Genomic DNA, 23,923 nt, shown 5'->3' on the forward strand with positions numbered 1-23,923 from the left:
GGTTTTCTGACATCCTGCAGAGAAATTCCAGCAGAAACTTTCCACAAACTCATAAATTCAATGGATGCAAGAATTGTGCTTTGATATCAAAGAAGGGATCCTATGTTAACATGTAACTCGCTCTGTTAAGATGCTTTTGATTGAAACAGCTTGTTATTTTAGTACATGTGACCACTTAATGCTGCACATTCAAAGAATGACCGTTTGCAGTTCTTTACAATCCATAAAATGTTTAGAAAATCTGCTGGGCTTTATAATTTGGAACAGTGCATTTTCAGTTTTCTATTTTTGAAGAAACTACTGTTCTCTTGGGGAGCTTTGTCCAGTAAAATTTGATTTATACTGTAATAGTTCATGGCTTTAAAATTATACTGACCATCATTTGCATTGACCATTTAAGAAAATCAGAGAAAATATCACCTGCATAATAATTTGGAACACGGTGTATAAGAGGAACGCTATATTGATTGATATGGCCTTACACACTGGGATATCATGTTACTGGTCCCAATCATCTACCAGTCTAACTACATTTTCTTTAAAACTTCTAGTATTACTATGTTGGTTGTTTAATATTCACTTTTTGTAAGAATGACTTAAAGGCCAAGCGTTGTCGCAAAGCTCAGTGTGTGATTCGACACAAAACGGACCAGTGACTGGAGTAAAAAAAAAAAAAAACACAAAAAAACCAACTCATTTTACCTTCCACTATGCCATTTTGTTAAATTTTTATTTTTGCAGCTTTCAAAATAGTTCTGTCTTCAACTTTGCCGCCACCGGACATCACACTAACGTGTTTGCATGAAACTACAACTCTGTTGTCACTCGAAAACAAATAACTAAAAATTCAGCAGTAAAAACGTTTCTGGTGTGTAAACAGCTCTGCCTGCCTCCATAATGATTCTGCAAAACTGTTGTCTCTCTCCTCCTCCTTCTCTTCTCTCTTGTTTTTGGAAACTTTGGTCGGGTTGTCCATCGCCGTAGCAGACACAGTCCAGTGGCTTTTGATGGCCGGCTGCCAGTAGGCGCTGGGAACACATTGTTCAGCTCTGTCAGACAGTTTCATTAGCGTGCCTGGTGATCCTGTGTTGTGGTTTTGTCACCTTTTTTTTTCTTTTTTTGTTGTTAGTCTCCGCTCCGGTTTTAACATTCTCAATGCACATCACTGCACTACTAAAACTGGATCATTACAAAATGTGCAAATAAAAGAGCTTTCAGCTGGAAGGTGACCATTACGCATCTCCAACAGATGGATTCAGAAGTTTGAATACACTCCTGCTGTGAGAAAATGATGCAATTTAAAAATCAAAAGAATTGGTTTAAAAAAATAATAATAATAATTTTGTCTGTTTTTTTTGTATATCCGCACACAAGGTTGAATGAAATACGCAAAGATTTTAATCTATACAAACACTCCCTGTTAAGTCTGGTTAAAGGAAAGTTTCACTTTGACAATTTCAGGGAGCGTCTCGCTCAGTTCCAGTGGAATATTTGACCACATCAGTAATGGCGTACTTCATGTAAATCAGTTGAGAGGGGGAGTTTGTTTATGGAACGGACCCAATCGCGTCGACCAACAGCTGGTAAATTTTTTTCAGACTTGACACAAGGACGATTCCCGATTCTAAATGTGCATTTTGGATTACAATCCTGCTGAAGAATTTAAGAAGTCCTCTGCTTCATATTTCTGCTTTGCACTCTCTCTGCTTACCCGTGAGGGTAGCTGCAATTTGTAGCATTTTTTTGAAGGTGTCAATTTTCTCCAAGCCAATGACCCTCAATTTACGTGACACCAGTTTCCCAGTACCGTTTACACGAGGATTGCTTTAGGCTTGATTGTTTCTCTGAGAATGTCCCTGTGGGTCAGATTAGCCATTAAAATCTTCAAGAAATTAATAAATTCAATCCCAATTCTTTTATTTTTCTTTTTTTTCTTTTGATCGTTAATTGAAATTGTTGTATAATCTTTCTATCCTAAGCTTCTGACTGCAACCGAATCACTCAATTTTCCCCTTAATGTGGTTTAGAAGGAGTGTCTGTGTGTGGCTTGGCAGTCATTGGTTTATTTTAAGTCTGACACTTTAGTCATGCAGACAATGTTCTCTGATCTGGCACACACGGAGAACCACAAGACACTTTTCTTTTGGATCTCTGCTTTGTTACGAGCTTGAAGACCACCAAGTTCTTTTCAGCAAATTTAATGTTGCATAATTTTCTACCGTAGACGATTGTGCTGCACTGTTACAAGCCGCAGCTGACTCACATACAGGAAGAGAGCATGTGAGTTCATGACATTTTCGTATTGACTGTAGTGTGTTTGCTTAATAGGCTGAGACATGTTTGCTCCTAGGCTGTCCTGATGGCAAAACTGAAAGAGCTGCGCTTCCAAGTCGGCAAAGTTGGCAAAGTTTCCGCCCATCTTGGTTCTTTGATGCACAAACACATCAGCGCTGGATTAAGGTTTAAAATAGAAGTTAGAGACTCGCCTATCATTAGGCGTGACCTATGATCGGGTAGAAGGTCCTCAACAGAATAAACCTTGGTCATAAACGACTTATGTAAAGCAGTGCTTGGTTCATCCATGCAACAAGAAATACTTATGTCTATAAATACTCTGATTAGCATTGGAAAAGCAAGATAAAATATTAGGTGGTTAGAATAGTGATTTTTTTTTTGGACTTGTTTAAATATACCAGATTTTTAGCAGGATAAAACTGGTTCACAGTTGTTTTATCTGTGCTGCATGCACAGAGGTGAGTTGACTAGAGTGGGTAAAGGCCAATGGGTTTTTTTTTGTTTGTTTGGTTTTTTTTTTTTTAAAGTAGGCTACGGAAGAATGTAATATGGAGTTAAAGGGTTTTTGTTTATTGTTTGAAACAAACAAACACAGCTCACAAACTTCTCCGCATCCCTCTCCGATGTGCTTCAGCTCTGCCTCCTCGGGCCATGTGAGAACAAACCTACAGAAACTGTAAAAACAAACTCAGCTGTATTTCTGTTGTTTGATAATTGTAAACCAAATCTTTAAGAGATTTTTTTTTCTACCTGTTTAAGCCAAGTATGATCCATGGTGCTGTGGGCTCTTGATCATATAGAATTGTTGAGATTGTTTAGCTTTCTGCATGTTGTCTGGTGGGATCTATGGAAGTGGTTTCTTGATGTTACTGGTAAAGCAGTAACCAGACCTGGGTGTTAATTAAACTAAACAAAGTTCAGTAATCTAACCAAGGCCAGAAATTCTATTTTTACATAATGATCCAGCTGACTTGAATAGCTTTTTTTTCTTTAATCAACAAAATCACTTGCCTTATCTTTATCTGATATTAAAATATGTCTAAAATGGAACAATTTTAGGTGTGGATAACTGGAATATGTTTTGAAGAGGGAGGTTGAACAGATGAGCTTTTTGTTGGTGAGAAAGCTGGGGAAAAGAACAGGCCTGGGTTCCTGGCTGCATGCAGCCCAGTGGAAAAACAAACACTTATTGTGAAGTGATCGGTCCAGAGTGTTGTGCCGAAATAGGAATATCATGAGTTTGAGAGTGACCATTGGGCCTAGCCAGTTGCTAGGTAGCGCTGGATCCTCCTCAGCGTGTTGCGGCTCTTTCAGCCTGAAGCCACATTGGTCAACAATGCTGAGAAATAGGGGCGTGCTGTGGTGGTGTAGGTTTAGCACGACCCACATTTGGAGGCCTTGAGTCCTCGACGCGGCCGTCGCGGGTTCGATTCCCGGACCCGGCGACATTTGCCGCATGTCTTCTTCCCCCTTTCCTGTTAGCCTACTTTCATATAAGGGACACTAGAGCCCACAGAAAGACCCCCTGGAGGGGAGAAAAAAAAGCAATGCTGAGAATTAAGTGTGGAAAAGAATAACTGAAAATGAGTACAGGCAAAACTAAAACAGGTCCTTTCAAGCAGGGAGGTGAAAGAATTGAAGAAAGGGGATTGATTTCCTCCCTGATCATTACATCTATAAATACAGACAGAAACATTATCTGATTTAAACCTTCTTTCACTAAAATCATTGTCCCAGCAATATATCTAAATACTATAAAAAGTAAGTAAAGTACATCAGTAAAGTATGCCCTCAGGTTCTAACAATACATATTTTTTCATAGTCGATGGCAGAGGTAACTGATCAACTCCTTGCTGACAAAACCCTCTCAGACTGGCTCTGATGGCACATCTGGCGAGATGAAGCAGGCTGCGTGGCGTGTTGGTGCAAACAGCAAACATCGAGTCATAGAAGTCTTTATGGCGCTGCCAAAACACAGAAAAAATAAAGTCAAAGCGTCATTTGTGACATTTAACCCTTTGAGGCCCTGCTCTGATTTGGCTTCTCCAGTCTCAGGGAATTAAAGAAGGACCGATCTACCTCGTAGCAGTCATCGGGAATAGCTCCTCTCCACTTTCTTGAAGGTTTTAGATGTTCATAGGAGTTCACTAGAATTTCTACAACTTGGGGGTAGTCATAGCAGGACTGCAGTACCTGTCAAAAACATTACCCATCATCCGTTGCCTTAAAATGTATTTTCACAGGTTGCCATTCGAATTTCAACCTGTCTCTTTTCAGTGAACGCGTTGAAAAACATGTATTCCCTCCCTCCCACTTCACTCCTAGTTGACATAAAATCATAAAACATAAAAATGAAAGGGACATGAACACTGCACACTTTGGTACCTTGTGGAACTGCGGAGGATAGATCCGCGCTGCGTTATAGTTCAGCAGAAGCTGGAAGCAGACCTCAGGAATGGCCATAGGCCTGACTCCTGTCACTTTGAGGACGTATTGAATGGGAGCACATCCATTGATGTCCATGGCTCGAACATCCGCTCCGGCCTCCAGCAGCATCTGCATCAGGACGTGATCGCAGTTCCAGGCCGCCATGTGGAGAGCTGTTTTATTATCCCCTTCCTTCAAGTTGGGGTCTGCAACAGAAAGATAATGTTTTTAACAAGAAGAAAAGGGGAGAAAAAAGATTTTCACACATTACAGCCTTGAAGTAGATCCAGAGTCCGTCACCCGCTTGGTGGTCCAGCAGGAGGCGACAAACAAAATGATGATCTTGGCTGTAGACTTGCTCCTTGGAGTCGAAAGCCCAAAAGGCTGCAGTCATTAAGGGGGTCTCCTGGAGGGCGTTGAGGGCGTTCACAGAGGCCCCGTGGGTCAGAAGCAACGCCACTAGTTCGGGAACCCCAAATCTGGCAGCCGTGTGCAAAGGTGTGTCCTCCTCGTTGTTGTGGCTGGTTGTGTTGACCTTTGCACCTTCGTAAGCAACGCTTATCAGTGAATGAACATTTTCATTTACTCCTAGGCCGGTTCACACGCATGCATCCTCGCAGTTCTACCTTTGAGGATGAGCTGCCTGGCACACTCCACAGACTCCCTGGTGATGCAGTAGTGCAAAGGAGTGTGACCGCTCAGCGACAGGCTGTTGACCTTTGCCCCGTAAGCCAAGAGCAGGGCCACACAGTCGCTGTTGGAGACCTCGCAGGCCACATGCAGGGGTGTCTTCCCATTGGGCATTCGGTTGATGGCCGCACCTTTCTGGAGGAGGACCAGCGCCGTTTCCACGGCGTTGTACATCACACACACATGGATACCCATCGCCCAGGATTTCTCCAGCTTGTAGCCTGGCAACCAGTATCCTGGGGGAAAACAAATTGAGTTATTAAAAAAGCTCATTTAAAGTTTTAATTACTATATTTACTTCATTGATCTAATGTTTGTGGGCGTTTAGCACCACCTAGTGGTTAAACTAATACATTACTATCATTATGGAGGGAAATAAGGAAAATGTCTTTTTTACTTACCCTGTTTATAAGAGGCCAATACCATACTGGGATCTTCCACCTCCAGCACTGTGTCATTATCAAGTTTGCCAGTGTTCAGAATCTGCAGGACTTCCTCAGCATTGTTTTCCTGCAGGGCCTTCAGGAACTTCTCCTTTAGCTGTTTGACTGCCAGTTGTCTGGGGCTCAAGTCCTCCATGCAATCCTGCAGCACGTCACTCTGTCCTCCCAAATCAACAGTCAGAATCTATTATTGTCCACAAAGCATGTATGATGCTGGATATGATCAGACAGACAGTAGCGATAAGGGACTCAAGAAGCATGTCAACCATTAGAACCTAGCCATGGGAGTTGTTTGGGGAAGGAGGACGGAAATGAAGTCGAAGAAGACGGGAAGCGAGCGGCAGCAGCGTGTCGTCACGAGGGAGAAAATAGTGACTCCTGAAGTGAGACATAAATAGAAAGCACAGAGGTCGTTGCCTGCTCACCGTAGAACAGCTGTTCGGCTGAGATGTCTGTCATTCAGTGGAAGGTCACATGGTATAAATAACTACCTTTCTCAGTATGTTAAGGGCTCTGGGGAACGTTGATGATTTTATTTTATGTACTTTAACCTGATTATTTTCTGGGGAGATCTTATCAAAAATCAAAAGGCACCAAACTTGCACATCAATAATTTAGCAAAAAAAAAAAACAACAAAAAAAAAAAAAACCTCAGCATTTTGTTTCTATCTGAGACCCATACAGCACCCTCTAGCTAAAGATTTGGAAATGTCTTGAAATCATTTTTTTTTTGTTGAAATTTTCTCACACTATATAACAATGTGTTTTGAGTACATTTATTCAATCAAAGGGAAAATATCAGAAAAAAACAAAACAGCAGGAGAAAAAAATAAAAAACACGGCAGAAGGCGACCATTATTTGCACCCCCAACAATTCCTGCAAAACAAAAGTAGCTTCCGTTGTTGTTTTACTTATATACTTCTACTTTATTTCTTTCTAAATTGATCAATGTCCGGAAGCCTTTATTAAGTTATCTATGATTTCCTGTTTCATTAGGATATTAATGTACCGTGACGCAGAAAGCTAGTGTTCAAATTGTGAAAGATGACAGGACACACGGATAAAAGGTCACAAAACAGCCTCAAGAAAATGACTAAAATTTTCACTGTCTACAGTTTAAAAAATTAGTAAAGGATGTTTAAAAAAACAGTTAGTACTGTGAAATACAAAGCTCCCTGCTTTTTTTATCTGAGCAGGGAGCTCTGGTAAGCAAAACACATCCAGAGCTCCCTGTTAGAGCTCTGCTGTAATTAATCGCATCTTGTGGTCACCAAGTCTTTGCGTCATCCATTAATATTTTACACATCTTTGTTTGTGACATGTAGCCTATTTTCTGCCTGTCATAAAATTTTAATGTGCAGATGTTTTTGGGGGGTTTTTAAACTGCAACACATAAAAAACTGATGTTTAACAAATAGGTTATTTATGATTAATAAGACTGTTTAAAGGTAATCTAAATAATTAAAGAGGAATAAAAAAAATAACCAAGGCAAACTGTGGACAATGACTGCACATTTTATTTAGCGTGACAGGTTGCTACCCTTTCAAACTCTGATGAATGCAAAAAAACAAAACAAAACAAAAACAACAGAAAGAGCAAGACAAAGACAAAAGAGGAGTGGGGCAGCTTTGTAAGGGTAAAAGCATGACTTACTGTCGGTGGCAAAGTTCTTTCACTCTCAATGCTCATAAAAAGACAAACCCTTCCAGATCAAACCCTTAAACCATCTGCATTTCTTTGGCCTGCCAGGAACACCAGGGTCTCATCCACACATGGGATGAGTCAGCCCAGGCAAGCTCAATCAAACACATCAGAAAAGATGCACCGCGGAGTCCCGCTGGTGGCCCGGGGTCTCCTCAAGCTTCTGACGAACTGCGCAAACACACTGACACGATATAAAACAAGGCTTCTGCAGGATCCTTACACCATATTGCTTTTAGTGTTTTAACTGTACATACAAAAGAAATGAGAGTCCACTTTGCTGTGTATTCACAGGGGGTTACAAAATATTTCGTAGGAATTATTCGTTAGCGGTAGCGCTGGAGCAGCATTCTGGTTGCAAGAGAGGAAAACCACAAGCACAACAGGAAATTACTACTGTGAATCCTTCTCTCTTTGGATGAACTTTTCATTTTCCGTTTGAGTCTTAATGGGAGGATTCATACATGATTTGGAAAAAGGGTATATTCGTACAATTCTGGATAAATCATTATTAGCTGTTAAAACTCTTTATATTTATAAGTTAAGAAAACAACAGATATATACTTAGTAAAATATATGAATAGATAAATAATAGTGACTGGTGATGCTGCGACAATGCCTGTTCCTAATCTGTTAGCAGCAAGTCGATAAGGCTTCTTGAACAGAACGGGCTTACTCCAATCGTGTGGCGCAAATCCTACAAAATGTTCCTTTGGAAACAACTTTTCATAATCTTAAATAACATTTTAAATAACTTAAAAGCAAACTAACAACTATTGGTTATGGTTTCAGCTGAATCAGGTACAGAATTGGATAAGACATTGATGATAGAGATGCACCGAGAGATCAGCTAGTGACTGGAATCAGAACGTAATTGGTCACAAGGGATTTCCAAATCTGATCTGTTTCCAATCAGGAAATTCACAGTATCTTGTTCTTCCTTGTTACCAGGTAGTGATAACAACAACATACTTAAAACGTTACGTACATCAGCTTCACATACTTACCTAAAAGCTTATATTTAATTAATGAAAAAAAAAAAGCTAAATTAAATAGGACTTTAGCAACTAAAGTTGATGTTTTTAGCTCCGACATGTAGCTACAGTCCTTTGACGTCAATAATTTACTTACTGTTAGTTTCAAACTTAGTGGTGAGTTTTAGTCAACCACGGAAATATTTAGATTCAAGTCAAATCTAGCTAAATGTAGATTATTTTTAGATCCTGCAGAATTCAGTTTTTTTTCTACAGCATGTCCTGACATATCTAGAATTTGTTCATGCTGCAAGAGAATGAGAGAGAGCAAAACTTTCAGCATGTAACAGGAAGGATAAAGGTACTGCAAAGCTGCTTTATGTTATCCATTTGAGCTTTCACTTCCTATTATTGAATATTCTGAATTTGGAGATGTTTTGTTAATGAGTGTGGGTGTGTGTGTGTAAATCTCACAGTTAAGGTTAAAGTCTGCTATTTTTGTAATACGAAACATGCTAGCTGCGCTAATCCTGATGTTAACTATGGCATAAAACGTGAACTCTGTAACCATTTTATTTCTTTTAAAATAATAGAACAGCTCTTATGGTGACTAACATTATCAAAGCTTTATCAAATATTTTAAAATGCTGATGCATTTTCAGATTTGAACACAGCTAAAATTTGGCATTGCTTGATCAAGCTCTAGAAAAACTGGACATCTGAAATTGGCCCAACAAGTCTAATCGGTGCATCTCTAATCAACGTGGATTTCCAGTGTAACATTACAGCGTCAGGCATGATATTTGCATGTGAACTATCAAAAAGAACAACAAGAAAGAATATAAGAGGATTAGCTTAGCATTTGTTTCGACACGCACACAGAAGCAGGTAGAGCTCAGGAAGTATTCAACTACTCTAGCATGTCTAAAGGCAGCAGCGGGGTTTAACTTTATTACCGACTTACAAAAGGAGGTCAAAAGCAGGTTATTAGTGGAGTCGGAGCAACATTATGCATATGTGTAGGACGTTTCGGTAAATGAGCTTCTTGAGGATTAGATTAGGTTACAAATTCGCTGCTTGCACAGTACCTGAAAATCACTTACAAACCCAGTCCGATGAATGCAGTATGTCTTTTATCAGTCAAGCTGCTTTTCGATGTGTAAAGTCAACATTTTCAGTGTTTGCACTTCCAGTGTTCTCCAACAGATCTTCTTCTCTCTCTGTTCTGCTTCCCCTTGGGTGGAAGAAATAAGCGTCATGGAGACACCCAGTGGGGGGAGATGAGGGATCTACCTCGCAGACCTGACCTGCTTCACAAAAACAGTAGATTCTGCTCATTTAGGTCTATTAAAATGGCACGTTGGACGTATCTGTATTTGTGTTTATCACTGTACGTGAACATGTGTTTTGTCTATGATGATATGGGAGGAGGATGAGATGAACTTCTTCACAGATTGGCTCTGGATATGAATAAATAAAACCCAATTTACAGCTATAAACAGCAAAATAAATAGAACTTAATTAATCATCAAAAAGGGTAAAATTACAGGATGGACGGGGGAAAGAAGAGGGTGGCGGGTGGAGAGAGAAAACTGGGAAAATGACAGAGAGGATTCCACCAACCAAAAGCTAGTTTTAGTTTTGGTATGCCAGGGGAATAGGTCACTCAGCCCCTTCTGACGGTCAGCTGTGGAGCTCCAACTTTGAGAACTACAGAGCAGGCGTCCCGCTGGGTTTCTACGAGGGACCTGCTGACCTTTTGCTCCGCGAGATGCTACTCCGTGTGGCGCTACAGTACAACAACAGGAGGTCGGGCTCTTTTCACTCCGTGGAGGTTTCTTTGCATGCATCCTTCTGCTGCTGCTCTAGCTCCTTCTTCCGTATCTTCTCGCGTTGTTTCTCCACTTTCTCCTGGTTGCGCCGGGCCTTCTCCATCAGAACTTTGAAGTCTTTGATTTTTTTCTTGATCAGGGAGCGGTCCTGGGAAGTAGTCACACCAAGAGTCTGAAAACCCCCCCGAAAAACACATTGTTTTATTTTTGTTTTAGCCTGAGACTGTCAGTTCTTTTAATACAGCTTAATCAAAACATTATTTTTTAAAATCCTGTTTGTGGAGAAGTCCTGTTTACAAGTACCGAGAAGCTTGCAAGCACCCAACATGGGTATAAATATATTGTCTACCGTAAACTATTCATTAGAGCACAGCGATCAAAAGAAATGTGGCATCAATAAAGTTTGGGCAGAACTCTGCTACTGCTCTGGAGAGAATTTGTAGAGCTTATTTAAACTGGTTGGTTTCCAGGCATGGACCCAACATTTATGCATGGTTTATAAATTTTTATTAGTGTTAATTTTGGGGCTTTGGCGAATGCCCCAGAAACTTTTTGCCATTGTTCATCAATAAAAAAAAAGAAAAAGGAAGTTATGTCAAAAAATTCAAATCTGTACAATTTTACACTATTGCATTGTGTTAGCCATCACTGTCAGATGTAGGAAAATTGGTTTAATATCATTAAAAACTGGAAGATGATGGAGTACGAGTGTTATTGTCTTGAGCTAAGCAAGTTTTTCCATTGCCACAGACTGTGAGGTGCCGACCAACGAAAAAAGCTTCTGCTCTAAAACAGAAACCGTCTGGCTTGACTAAAATTTGCGGCCGCTCAAGTAGACAAACCAAATGCCTTCCGGGGAAACACATTTTATGGTCCAATGAGATGAACACGGAGATATTTCGCTGTGGTGACTAGAAACGGTTTGAATGAGTCTTGTCAAGGCACTTTGTTAATTGTCAAGCATGGTAGTGGCAGCATCATGCCGAGTGACAGCACAGATGTCTGTGATTACACAGAATGTGTCTTCAAATGGGGGAGAGGAGCTTAAATACTGAGAGAGGTGGAAATGATAAAAGGGAACAAAAGAGCTAATTACAGGTGAGTGGATGCAACTGAAGAAGGGGAAACATTAGGGGAAAACCTGAAACTGATATGAACAGTAAACAAAAAGACGCGCCATCCTAAGGAAATATATCCAAAGCATAAACAATAAGAATAAATTAATGTGCACCAAGAAAACAGTGTTTCCCAACCCTGTTTGGGAAACACTGTTTCCCAAACAGGACACACTGTGTCCTCAAGACACACTGTCTTGAGGACAGTGTGTCCTCAAGACACACTGTCCTACATGTTTTAGAGGTTTCTCTGCTTTATTGTTGCTGATTCAACTGATTGCAGTTCAACAGACGCCTGTTAATCAGTCATCAATTGAAATCAGCTGGACTAAAGCAAGGAAATACCTGAAACATGCAGGGCAGTGAGCCCTGAGGACCAAGGTTGGGAAACACTGAACTAAAATGCCAAAAAAAAAGGAAATAATGAAATGATTAAAACATAAACAGAAATGAAACTACATTTCCAGATACAAATATGACACAGATTCTCCAAATTCTTCCATTTGAATTCAAATCAGAGGTTATATTTGAACACACTCCAACATTTTTCTCCAACAGAAAAATGATGCCAAACCTACATCATAGATAGTTTAGGGATGATTATCAATTCTTCCAGAAATATGCCAAAGGTTTAATGATGGATACAATTATCTCCCTGGGAAAGTGTTACATATTAACCAAAATATTTGTCAGGCTTCCTGTGTATCATGTTGACCTTGTCCCTATTAGACAAATTTACAATGAGTGCACCAAACCTTAATAATAATCCTACCCATAATGAGTGCATGCAAACTTCATTCCGGACTAAAACTGCTTTGGGACTGAAATGGACATGAACTCATTTGGTATTTTATTATTCTCATCCTACTGATGCATTTACATTTCCTGTCAAAATTTTCTTTTAGGCCAGAAACACAAAGTCACCTTGAGTCCAGCACTATCCAGCTGCAGCAGCTGCTCCCCGTCTATGTTTTTGGCAGTGAATTCTGGGATATGGTGTTCTAAATTGAGGCCTGTGAGCCAGCGCGCCACTTGCTGCGAGGTCCAGTCCGTAATGCTGCGGCTCTGCCACTGGTGCTGCTTCAAAGACTGCGCTTCATCTAAAATCTAACATTTCACACGACATAGAAGCACATTAGATGCAAAAAGATAAATTAGCCAAAGCGGGATTAAAAGTGAGTCCAGATGAAATAAGCAGCAGTTAATTTAACAGTGAACTGACTGATTAATTGCTGTCATGCTCTGTGAAACAATGGATTTTTCAAATATAAGATTTCTTTAAAGTGGAAATCTGTCAAACATGCATAAACGGTCCTTGTTTCCCCACGATAGCAAAACACAAAACACACGCACAAAAAGAGTAGCTCAAGCAAAATATGGACACAAAACACACACAAGCTCTACAGGCAGGCAGCTTTAGTCTCACCTCATCGTCTATCATATCCAGACTCTGAACATTGCAGCAGAAAAAGAAAAAGAAAAAGAAAAAAAAGACGACTCATATCGTTAACAGAGCAGAAATGAGTTAGCTTAAACTGCAAAAACAGAAGAATATCTAAAACACACATACACACACCCAATCTTCCTCCTAAGAGGAAGAGAGTATTTTCCCAGTGTATTTTTTTTATTTTTTTACCTCATCCGAGGACAACACTGGGGTGGGTGAGCGCCCCGACACCCTGGTGGCGCTGAGCAGACCACTGATCTCCACCGAGCTGCTGCTGCTGCTGCTCAGGTCGTCGCCAACGGTTGGCGCCTGTATAGTCCGAATGGCACTTAGTGAGTTTTGCAATGGGAGCCAACTGGCTTTGAGACAGAATTTAGCTGATTAACTGGAGTACTTTAGCTTTACTGATGGTTCGGTGCAGTGCTATTGGTGTAAAGTAACTCGCTGTAGCATTAGTGAGTGGATGGTCGAATCGAGGGTGAGCAGCTGGGTGTATTTATTAAGTAAAGAGAGGAAATGAGGAGTGAGTAAATCAGTACAACTGCATATCAGGTGATGTATTATTGTCTTCTGATGAAAGGTTCCTAAATGAACTGAAAGTACAAATAAACTCAGATTGTTACATGTGTCGCTACAGCGCTCTGCTAAAATATTCACATCCCATTGAACTTTTGGGCAGCTGGTCACATCACAACCGCAAATAAACCACAAAGTAGATTTTATTTTTGCTTTATCACAAAATATGGCATCGTTACAAAGGAGAAGAAAAATAACTTCTTTTTTGTTTATGCTTCTACACATTCTATTTTATTGTCATTGACTAGTTTATTTATATAGGGATTTTTATCCTTGTGCATTACAATTACAAGCTGATGGCTGTGTGAGGCTGGAGAGGAGACAAGGTTTGCCTTCCTGCAGAAAAATTATCCCGATTGAATGGCCCAGTCAAAGTCTAGACCTAACTCCAACTGAAAATGTGTGGCGAGACTGTTTACAGACTTTCTTCATCCCCCCTGACGAAGGTTGAAGTTTTCTTCTTTTTTTTAAAGAACTGACAGAACATTTAGTCTCCAGAGGTGCAAAGCTAACAGAGACACGCCTCAAAAAGTGTATATATAACACCCTCAAACAAAAAATGTGAACCAGTTCTTATTTTCATTCCAATTCCTAGGTTAGCATTACTTTGTGTACATCTATAACACACAATTTATTTAAAATATATTGATTTTGCCACTGGACTAAATGTGAGAAATCTCAAGAACTACTGTATGGGTATTCGCAAGGCCCTGAAAATAAACATGAATATATGTTGTTGTTTGGTTTTTTTTTAGGAGAGAAAGCAAACCGTTATATGGAAAAATGACACATCATCAGACGAAGCCTGAAAATTTTATTCAAACCTGGGATTGATATTACTCCTGAACTGAGAGCAGATTTCAAAGTCTGCCATGATCAAATGTAATAAAAAGATTTTGTCTACAGCTGCTTAGAAGGATTATTTGAGCCTTGGCGGTGTTTGAGCTAAAAGTCAGACTAATCTCCCGGGCTAAGACTCTCAGCTCTGTAAGTTAAATCTTCACCTAAAAGCTTCTCGTCGTCTGCACATAAGTTCTGCTTTGATTTATCTTCTGATTTACACTCATCTTCAGATGAGCTCGTCCTCAGGGAGACAGAAAGAGAGCGAAAAGGACAGAGGTTGTTCAGCATCAAAAACGCAATCTTCTTCCTTAATATTATATTATTCCCAACTGATAGAAATCGTTTTGTTGCAAAGTCCCACATTCAAAAAAATAAATAAATAAATAAAAAACACAATGAGCAAAATCAAAGAGTTAATAATTGATTCGTCTCTGATTTACCCCACAGAGAAACATCTTATTCCCCTTGGATAGGGATAGTGGATAGGGGTATAAATAACAAATCATGATCCTATACAATACCACATAATATGAGTAGCAGAAGAACTGGGGCCATGTAAGTGAGCTCTGCTTAATAAACATAAAACAATGCATTTGTGCAAAAATACAAAATGTTTTTAATTTTTCACCAAACGTGTGCAGAGCTGCTGTAATTTTGGCTTAAAAAGTGTATAGATTGAGTCGGGCGTGCTGTGGTGGCGTAGGGGATAGCGCGACCCACATTTGGAGGCCTTTGGTCCTCGACGCGGCGGTTGCGGGTTCGATTCCCGGACCCGGCCGACATTTGCCGCATGTCTTCCCCCTTTCCTGTCAGCCTACTGTCATATAAGGGACACTAGAGCCCACAAAAAAAACCCTTGGTGGGGGAAAAATATATATATATATATAGATTGAGGTAGTTTTAGAAAAACTGAAGAGGGATCTTTTTGTTAAATTAATAATATCACAAATAAAAATAGTTTTGTGATGTCCTTTTTGCACAGCTGCTTGAAAGCCATTCGTCGTTTCCGCAGCACAGAGGAAAGTTCATTTACCTTATCCTTTGGTTTCGGCACACTGCCATCTGCTGACGGTTCTGTGGAACTGGAAGAGAAACAAGGTGATCAACAATACTAGATGGATTTACAGAAATACTAAACAGGTGACGAGACGAGATCTTCAAAGTTTTATTTTTATGTGATTACTCTATCATATCAACAAAGTTTGGCAATATTCATGCCACAATGCAAATCGCCTCAGGGTTTGCATAAATTTTCTGTTTAATTTCCTGTTGTCTCTCAGCAGTTGTTTTTTATTTGCTGATTTCTTAGTTGCCATATATGATCATCGCCAGTGTTCATGAAGTTTCAAGTCTCTGCTGCTGATGAACACATCCCCTTGGTCGATGTTTTCTCCCCAACTTAATCAGGTTTTGCTCGCTTTGACTTTCCTAAAAACACTAAACTGACTTATTCTTTTGTTTTCTGCGATAGTAAAGGATAACAGGAAAATAATGAGGCAGTCTTGCTGTTTGTTTTACCCAGGGTCTGGAGCTTGTCTGTGTTCGTCCAGGCTTGACTTTCCAACTGACTGAGAACCTGCAAAACATTTATATTGAAATGAGAAAAATTTTAATATTGGGACACGCAAAAGAAGTTTGCCAGTAGATGTACAGCAGATGTACCGACCATGTCGTGTTTTTCTGGGGGAACCGCCTTTCGAATCGCAGCGAACAGATCCAAAGCAACTACGCGCTGGACTACCGAGTGCCTCAGAAATCTGAAGACATGCCAATAAAGACAGAAGGAGGTCATTTAAGAATAATGAAATAAGGCTAAAAGGAGAAAATAGTGATGGGTGGTACAAAAACGCATATGGAAAGAAAAGTGTAAATATGCACCATCTGATCCAAACAACTAGGGCTGCACACTAATCTGACAGAAGTCTCTTGACATACTCCCCCCCTCTCATGTCCAATTTCTTGTCCTCTTTTTTTCCTCTCTATGTAGGCGCCTTTGCTTCTGTGTTCTTGCCAGTTTTCATCTCCACTTATTCCCTTAACCTTGTCTCCTTCCTGGTCTAGCTGAGCTAAGTGACAGCTTTAGCCACATGAGAGGTCAGCCTCCAAAAAAAAAAACCTCACTGCTGATGCTATTATCCCGCTGGGCAGGACAGTAAGCTGTGACAGCATCATACACTTCATTAAAGCAGCAAATTCATACACGGAAGTTATTCCAATAAGAGACGACAGACACAGACGTGCAGCAATTCGGCAGCTTGAATTGCTGTGGATCATTTGGTGGATCAATGGTCTAGGTGCCGCTGGATTTGATGACGGAGAGGACAAATGACAGCGTTTGCTTATACAAACCTGTCCCTCTTGGAAACTGATGCCGTCTCCTGTGCAGCCTGTCTTTATGCTAGGTGAGTGGGAGGATCCTTCATCCACTTCTAGAGTGGCAACATAAACAGAGAACAGAGTAAAAACAGTGATTTTCTTATAAAAAGCTTCTGTCCACCAGGTTGATGCACTGTTGAAGAACGTTCATGTCATTAAAGAACACGTCAGCTTAGTTAAACTACAAAATTATTGGAATTATTGACAAAGTTTCAAATGATCCTTTAGTCTACTGATCCCTAAGTGCTAGCCCATGTGCCAACAGAGGCCGTCTTTTTTTTTTTTGTCACATTTCGGCTCCATCCTCCTTTGTTTTAACACTGCAGAATGCTGCACGGTCCGTATCGGCTCAGATCCAATCACTCTAACGCCATCAGACGTGGCACTTCTTAGAGCCGACTCTGTTATGACAGATGTAACCACTGAAACAAAGCCAGCGGAGCTTAAAAAGACTCGAGGAGAACAAAGTCGGACAGATGTGCTTTAACGTGGATTACACCATTGTTTTGGTTGGCGGGAAGTTTTTAAAGTGAGATTTAGGTCAGGGGTTGGACGTGTGGTCGCATTTGGTATACGGCCGACACCAAACGGCCGCCGTGCGCCGACTGAGCACCGAAGGCAGATATCTGGTCTGCTAAAACGTGCAAAATCAAGTTGCTACACTGGAGCTACAGGGGATGTGTTACAGGATAACAGAAAAAAAAATTCACTTTCCATTTTACTGAGAAACAACTAAGTGACATCACAGATAATCTGTCTTGCCCGTTTTAAATTTACAGTCACAAATTGTGCCCTATAGTTTAAATGTGTCGTCGTCACATCAAAATATGCTTCTGCACGGTTTCAGAGGATTTTAGTTCAGTAAAATGTATTTTTCTTTTATCAACTGTTTTCTTTCTCCCCCAAATGAACATAATATACATTTTTTGGAGTGGCCCTTTTTTGTTGACTTATCTGTGGAGAAATGTGTCTCATTCTGCTATAAACAGACTTCTTGGTTTAACGTGAAGAATTTTAAGTCTTCATTTGCCAGGACTATGAATTAGTTTGTGCTAAAGTTGGAAAAAGTTAGACAATAGTAATCCTTTTATATATTTCTTTTACGTTTCAAAAACCTGGTGTTCAGACAGGGCTATATAGTGAACAGAATTACATCAAAATAGAGAATAAACACGTTAGCCAAATGGTTTAGCTAACATGAAAACATAATAAGCTGGGGTAAAAAAAATAAAGCAGGTTTACTGAACCCTGTAGGTGAATCTTTCAAATCAAACACACAGACACATCCTAACAAACAATTGATAAAGCTATGCATGTTCCAGATGTCTCATCAGAAATTTAACATCTTTTTTTTTTTAGCTAGCTAAACTCCCACAGAAGCTACCTTCTAAAATCCTCCAGGACTACTGACAAAAACCGCAAGAAAGTCTCGCTCCTTCACAGCAGAACACTGGAGTAGCTTGAAATGCTTACGTTGTGCACTCAAAGACAGACGTGGTACACAGAGGGAAGTTAAAAAAAAAAAAAGCAGTAAATTGTAGTGGAAACCAGTGCCCTCCCATAAAGACCTCTAGGTAGAGCTGCAGCTCCGCTCGGGCTGTGCTGCTGAGCGCTGAGCCTCTCAGAACTGTTGCTGTTGTTGTTGTTGACCTGGATGCCATTCTGCTTCATCAGCTGCATTAACTCAGACTCCAATGCTGCAATCTGTAGGAGAGAGGCACCGATCAATGTTAATGATCTGCAGGCATTTACCAGTCAAAACAGCTCCCAAGTAAACGTCACTCGGGATTTTATTGGTTTGAAATCGGTTGCAGAGGATAAGATGAGCTCGCGCGTCATCTTAAATTCATGTTTCTTCCAGAATTCCACATTACAAAACCTACATTTCACCTGTTCTTCTACTTTTAGTCCAAGAATTCACTAAGAAGTTCACTCTGGATATATTTTTGACATATCTGTAAAGTGGTGAACACCCAAAAATCACAAGAGGGAAGAATGAACAGACAGATAAAACAGTAAAATCGTAGTTGGGTGGCTGTGAGGGCAGATAAACGGACAAACCAACAGAAAAAAATTGTTCTTATGGACAGACCTACAGACATGAATGGATGGACTGAACTTTTAGAAAGCGGGAGAGTAAAAATAGCCTGGAAAAGCAAAGATTTTTCCGCACTCAAGACTTGAAAATAATTTAAATAAATTCCAGACTTTTTTTTTGTTTTTTCCCCAGACTGCTTAGAAACACTGAACAGATTAACAGTTTTTTGTTCTCTGCCTAATCCTCAATATTCATTATTTACAATGCGCCGCAGCAGGACAGTGGGGACATGGACTCAGTGTGCAGAGTAATGACAGGGGGCATTCAGGGTGACTGTCCATTCAGCCGTGGAGAAAACAAAAAAGACAGAAAACAAGGGGAGGGAAAAAGGAAACAACACACAGATAATAGGAATAGCTGGAGTTGTTATCTACTTATTACTGTGATATAATCGCATGGTGGGCAACCTGATCAAATATACTGATACAGAACCTTCCATCAGTTTTACACAAAATATTTTTAATACCCACACATTAACGATGAGAAGGAAACGAGACTCATCGCTTGTTCATTATTTGTGCACACAAACTGCCATGCCGCTTCGTTCTATCGAAATTAAGACGTTGTCTTCGACAGAGATGAGAGAAGAGGGATGAAGATAGTCCTGTTACCCTAACTTGCAGTCCCTGGATCTCAGCCAGGTGAGCTTTCTCAGCCTCCTCCAGCCGCCTCCGCTCTGCATCCTCCTTCTGGATGAACTCCACCTCTCTGGAAGTACAAGAAGCAAATGGCAGAGCGCCCGGTAGCTGTGTATTAACAAGTGAAAACAGGAGCTGTTTTTCTTAGTTGTAGTTGTTTTTTACACAAGTTAAGCTGTCACAGCAACTAGCAATACAGGAAGGTATTATAGAATCACACAGAACAAACGAGGTTCGCCTCTTGAAGGAACGAATGGCGTCTTTCTCCCCCTCTGTTTGCTTTGCCGTTGTTCTGACAACTCTGCGCCTCTGCTGTGCAGCGCTTTCTTCCACCCCAGACGAGCATGGAGGGTTTTGTTTCGTCAATTTGCTTCCATTTGGCCTGCAGGGGCCGAGCCAATTAGAGTCCATCAGAGTGGCTCTGAGCAGTAGAGGTTCTGATGGTACTGACTGAAAGAATTATGGAGCGGAAGCGCAGGAAGGTCTGAATGCACTAGACTGCGAGCCCGAGCGGTTCTCACAGCAGAAATGGGATGCAACTAGGAATTCGACGTGCAGCTTTAAAGTGTGGAGGTACTCCTTTTGAACCTACTACGGACTTAAGATTTGGACACGTCTTTCCATTTCCTGGATTCTTCCCATTTCAAAAACCAGCAGGCCTTCAGACTCCAATTTCAAATTTTTTGAGACCGTTTCGGATAACCGAGCACAAAATAACGTCCTTGAAAATGCTCGAACATTGAGTCAGGATTTCATTCCTCTTTGCTCCACAAAACATCAATTAATGCAACGCTTTTGGTACTTTATGGCATCTGAGCTCACTAAGACCAGTTGCATTTCAAAATTCATCAAAGGTTAAGCTTCTCAAAAGACGATGGAAGAATAAGGCGAAGTTGGAAATCTGTGCCTTTCAACTGTTTTAAAGGGATGAAACAGCATCCCATTAAGCTAATTTTGTTTCTTTGCATAATGTAAACACTTCAAAAGATTTCAATACTTTACGTACATTTAGACGTGTCTGATTTACTCAAAATAAATAATTGTAAATAAAAAATAAAAAAAACTTCTCACTCGATGCAAAAGGATGACGTAAACGGTTCTTTTTAAATCTAGAAACAGTTGCGTCGGTGTTCACTCACTTCTGCTGGAAGTCCTTAATGAGTTTCTTGGCCTTGTTGTATTTCTTCTCCAGAGCCTGGTACTGGGCCTGGGCCTCCTTCAGATGCTCGTTGACGGTGTGGCAGAGCGTCTGCGCCTCGATCCAGTAGCTCTCCAGCTTCAGCATCCTCTCCTTGTTCTCCTCAATGCTGGCCTTCAGCTGGCTCTTCTCCTTCTCCCAGCGCTGCTTCTCCTTCTCAACAGACGCCAACTAATGCAAAAACAGCATTATTTACATTATTTACTCAGAACAGTTTCTCCGTTGAAATAATTTTGTGAGGATAACTAAACAGTTGGAGACTTGAAGAGGAGACGTCAAAGTTCCTGCCGCAGTAAAGACAGGTATGTTTATGAAAATGATGGAAAATGCCTTTTAAAATCTGCAGAATGTTTCGAGAGGCGAGACCAATGAGACAAAAATCTGACCCGAAAGCTCAAATAGCACCACTTTACTTTTAATGATAAAATGGAGCATCATTACACTTTAATAGGCTTTTCAGGCACCACTTTATTCGATCACTTCAGCTGCCAACTCATTAATTCAAGAATTACTGAAATCAATTTGCATACATACATGGGCTAGAGCCTTCAGATGAGCAGCAAAAGCGGAAATAATGGCACACTTCAGCATTTAGGGAGAGAAGAGAATCCCAAAATAACTATGTTGTGTTCCACAGTTTTACCAAAGGGATGCTTGGTAGCAAGAAATAAAGAGATAATGTACGAAAAACAAAGCGTAGAAGGAGAAAGACCTGCACAGTAGACTGGATTTGTGTGTTTCTCACACATCTAACAAACCAAACTTTGACAAACCTCAGCATCTTACTCCACAAAGCCCACAAAGGTTTCGGTCTCTTACCTTGTTTTTGAGCTTCTGGATCTCGGCCTCTGTCACTGTGTGCTTGATCTGGAGCTGCAGAGAGTCCAAGCAGGGCAAAAGTGAGAAACGTCAGAGAGGAGAGACATGGCGGTCAGATAATCAAATGCATGGCTGCGCAGGCTCTCTGCTGTCGATCCGGTTTGAGTGGCAGACGTGGCCGACCCTGTCCTCCCAGCTCCCACTCTGACGTTTCATCCCAGAGAAAAGACCGGGGTGGGAGGAGGAAAAAAAAACTAGTGAAACATTAAAAGCAGGGAGATCTTAAAACATCAATCTTTAACACATTGGATGGGCACAGAGTTGCATATTTGGGTGAAAGCAGAATTGGGAGTAATGATGGAGCATTTGTAAATCTTGGTGTAAAGTATGGGGCTGCAATAAAAATGTTGCAACTTAAGCTCAGCAGAAAAAAAAAAAAAAGATTAAAGTAATTACCAATGCACTGCAGGAGTTGGGCAAAGACACAGTAAAGGGATTCAAAAGAACAAACGAAAAACCCTGAGAGCAGATTTTTATTTTATTTCCTCTCGGTCTCCTCAGCAGCGCCTGCTGTGCAGTTGAAGCCATTTGTTAAACGTGTTATATAAGCACTGTGGAACTTCACAAAGGGGAAAATGTGCCACAGCAGTGCAGTGATCAATCGATATTACCAGCCACTCAGCAGCCTAAAGAGTGCAAACGCGCCACCCGACAATAAATTAATGTTCCGTTTTATCGCCACAGTTTTTTCAGTTGAGCTTAAATTTCGGAGGTAGCGCTAGTGTCTTTGGATCTTGGATAGAAAGTGTGCAGAGGAGCAACGATCACTGTATTCACACCTATAATCACGCATGGGCCACCTGGACATTTGAGAAGGTAAGTAGATCGCCTCTCTTGGCAAGAGCACAACACTGCTGAGTAAGAAGTAGGCGCTGGTTAACATTGTTATTAACTTTTGTTGCTTAATTTAATTTAATCTTCCGATAACCAGTTTGCTTTGGCTTAACATTTATCCACGAAGCAATAACAAGAATTAAAATGAATTGTTTCCTGTCACTTCTTCAAACTGCCTTCAGAGATGTTTACTTAACTGTCGAAGGCGACTTTACCTCTCTGAACTTCTGGTACAGCTTAGTGGCATCCAACTCCGAAGGAGACAAGATCTCTTCCGTTTCCGGCAGATCAAACACCTCGATGTTCTTCTCGCCACCCGCCGTTGTTCCCGTTTCCTCGTCATCGGTGGCATACTCCCCCGTCTGCTTTAGAAAGAATGAAAAGAGAAAAAAAAAAATCAGTCAAATAGTTTACACACAACAAACATAAATAGGATTAATCCCAATTCTCTCGTTGGCCCTTTGACAGAAGATTGATTGAGCTTTAAGCGAAGAACTTTCTGGAAAGCATAACAGCATCCTGGTTTGCAAGTTTAGTCTAAAATAGAAGCTAGCAACCCGTAAAGTTCAGAGTCTTTTTTGATTTCCATCCCATGAATGAAATTTGGGAAAAGTACAACTTAAGATGTTGAGTTTTGCCGGTTATACTTATTACAAGTATTCATAACAGTTGTTATCAATAAAAGACTGGAAAATTTTATATAAAGCTAAATCAAAATTATTTGTTTTTTTGAATATTAGGAACTCTAAAGTGATGTTGACCTAAAATATGGGTCCAATACTCTTCTCCACTAAGCAAACCACTGAAATAGTAACATAGTTAAAGCTAAACAATGTGACCCATATTGTGACTTGACTCGACAGCTAAAAGAAGGAACATTGCTATGGAGGGTTCTTGTCTATAAATAAGCAAGAATTCAATTCAGGTTGCAGGTTAAACCTGTCATCATCTACAAATTGCAATCTGCTCCAGACATAGAAATAAATGCAGCTAGTCTTTGAACTCCATAGGGCAGCACATCACATTACAGTGATGTGCCCAGTGTTTTTATTTTTTATTAAGGGCTAATGGAAAAGGGTTTTTCCTAAATCTACACTCAGCTCTGCTTCAGTTTCACACAAGCTACGCCCGTAATGCCTGTTACGTAACGGTTCAGCAGTGTGCTTTGGTGTAAAAAAAAAAAAATGAAGCTTGAAAAATAATGTGAAAGAATCATGAAATAACATTTCATGAGTTAGCAGTGGTCAGATGTTATTCTTGACACATACGGATGTCCGATTTTTCTATTACATCAAGTGCAAAGATAGTAAGAAGGTAAAACCAGTGGCGTCTGGAGGGGCATGTTTTCAAATGGCTAAAACGCATCTCTGGATTTGACATTTATGTAAGCCATGACTGTGTTTCTTCGCGTCCCTCTCAAAATACCCTGTAAATGTATGAGCATTGGCATTGACTGTTGTGCATTAAACCCAAATGGAGGGCCCGATTCAGTTTATGGCTGATGACCAACATAGACAAATCTTTCCAGTGACGTTATAGTACAGTCTGTAGTGCA

At 40.4% G+C, this 23,923-nt stretch overlaps 2 protein-coding genes across 6 annotated transcripts in view; both read right to left on the reverse strand.

Moving 5' to 3' along the window:
• Positions 1-586: 586 nt before the first annotated feature.
• On the reverse strand, positions 587-7,206 carry asb4 (ankyrin repeat and SOCS box containing 4). Its single transcript, XM_044137911.1, has 8 exons — positions 5,814-7,206; positions 5,349-5,648; positions 5,023-5,265; positions 4,681-4,928; positions 4,375-4,488; positions 3,046-4,259; positions 2,896-2,969; positions 587-1,028 (listed from the first exon to the last, which is right to left on the reverse strand). Exons 1-6 carry the CDS (start codon positions 5,989-5,991, stop codon positions 4,071-4,073), a joined length of 1,272 nt encoding a protein of 423 aa, XP_043993846.1. The 5' UTR covers positions 5,992-7,206; the 3' UTR covers positions 587-1,028; positions 2,896-2,969; positions 3,046-4,070.
• Positions 7,207-7,355: 149 nt separating this feature from the next.
• The window catches only part of ppp1r9a (protein phosphatase 1, regulatory subunit 9A), a 54,346-nt gene continuing 37,778 nt past the window's right edge, over positions 7,356-23,923 (reverse strand). For 2 of the 5 annotated variants that reach the window (XM_044137897.1, XM_044137896.1), the window contains exons 7-19: positions 22,584-22,733; positions 21,475-21,528; positions 20,597-20,826; positions 19,431-19,527; positions 18,290-18,425; positions 16,695-16,774; positions 16,012-16,102; positions 15,864-15,921; positions 15,379-15,427; positions 13,116-13,235; positions 12,906-12,929; positions 12,404-12,586; positions 7,356-10,536 (exon numbers count right to left, since the gene is read on the reverse strand). In XM_044137897.1, coding sequence (XP_043993832.1) covers positions 10,354-10,536; positions 12,404-12,586; positions 12,906-12,929; positions 13,116-13,235; positions 15,379-15,427; positions 15,864-15,921; positions 16,012-16,102; positions 16,695-16,774; positions 18,290-18,425; positions 19,431-19,527; positions 20,597-20,826; positions 21,475-21,528; positions 22,584-22,733 — 1,455 coding nt within the window. In that variant the 3' untranslated portion in view covers positions 7,356-10,353. The remainder of the gene's footprint in view (positions 10,537-12,403; positions 12,587-12,905; positions 12,930-13,115; positions 13,236-15,378; positions 15,428-15,863; positions 15,922-16,011; positions 16,103-16,694; positions 16,775-18,289; positions 18,426-19,430; positions 19,528-20,596; positions 20,827-21,474; positions 21,529-22,583; positions 22,734-23,923) is intronic. The other 3 variants (XM_044137898.1, XM_044137900.1, XM_044137899.1) reach the window with 3 other exon arrangements.

This window comes from Gambusia affinis, linkage group LG14 (genome assembly GCF_019740435.1).
Source record: "Gambusia affinis linkage group LG14, SWU_Gaff_1.0, whole genome shotgun sequence".
Taxonomy (NCBI): Eukaryota; Metazoa; Chordata; class Actinopteri; order Cyprinodontiformes; family Poeciliidae; genus Gambusia; species Gambusia affinis.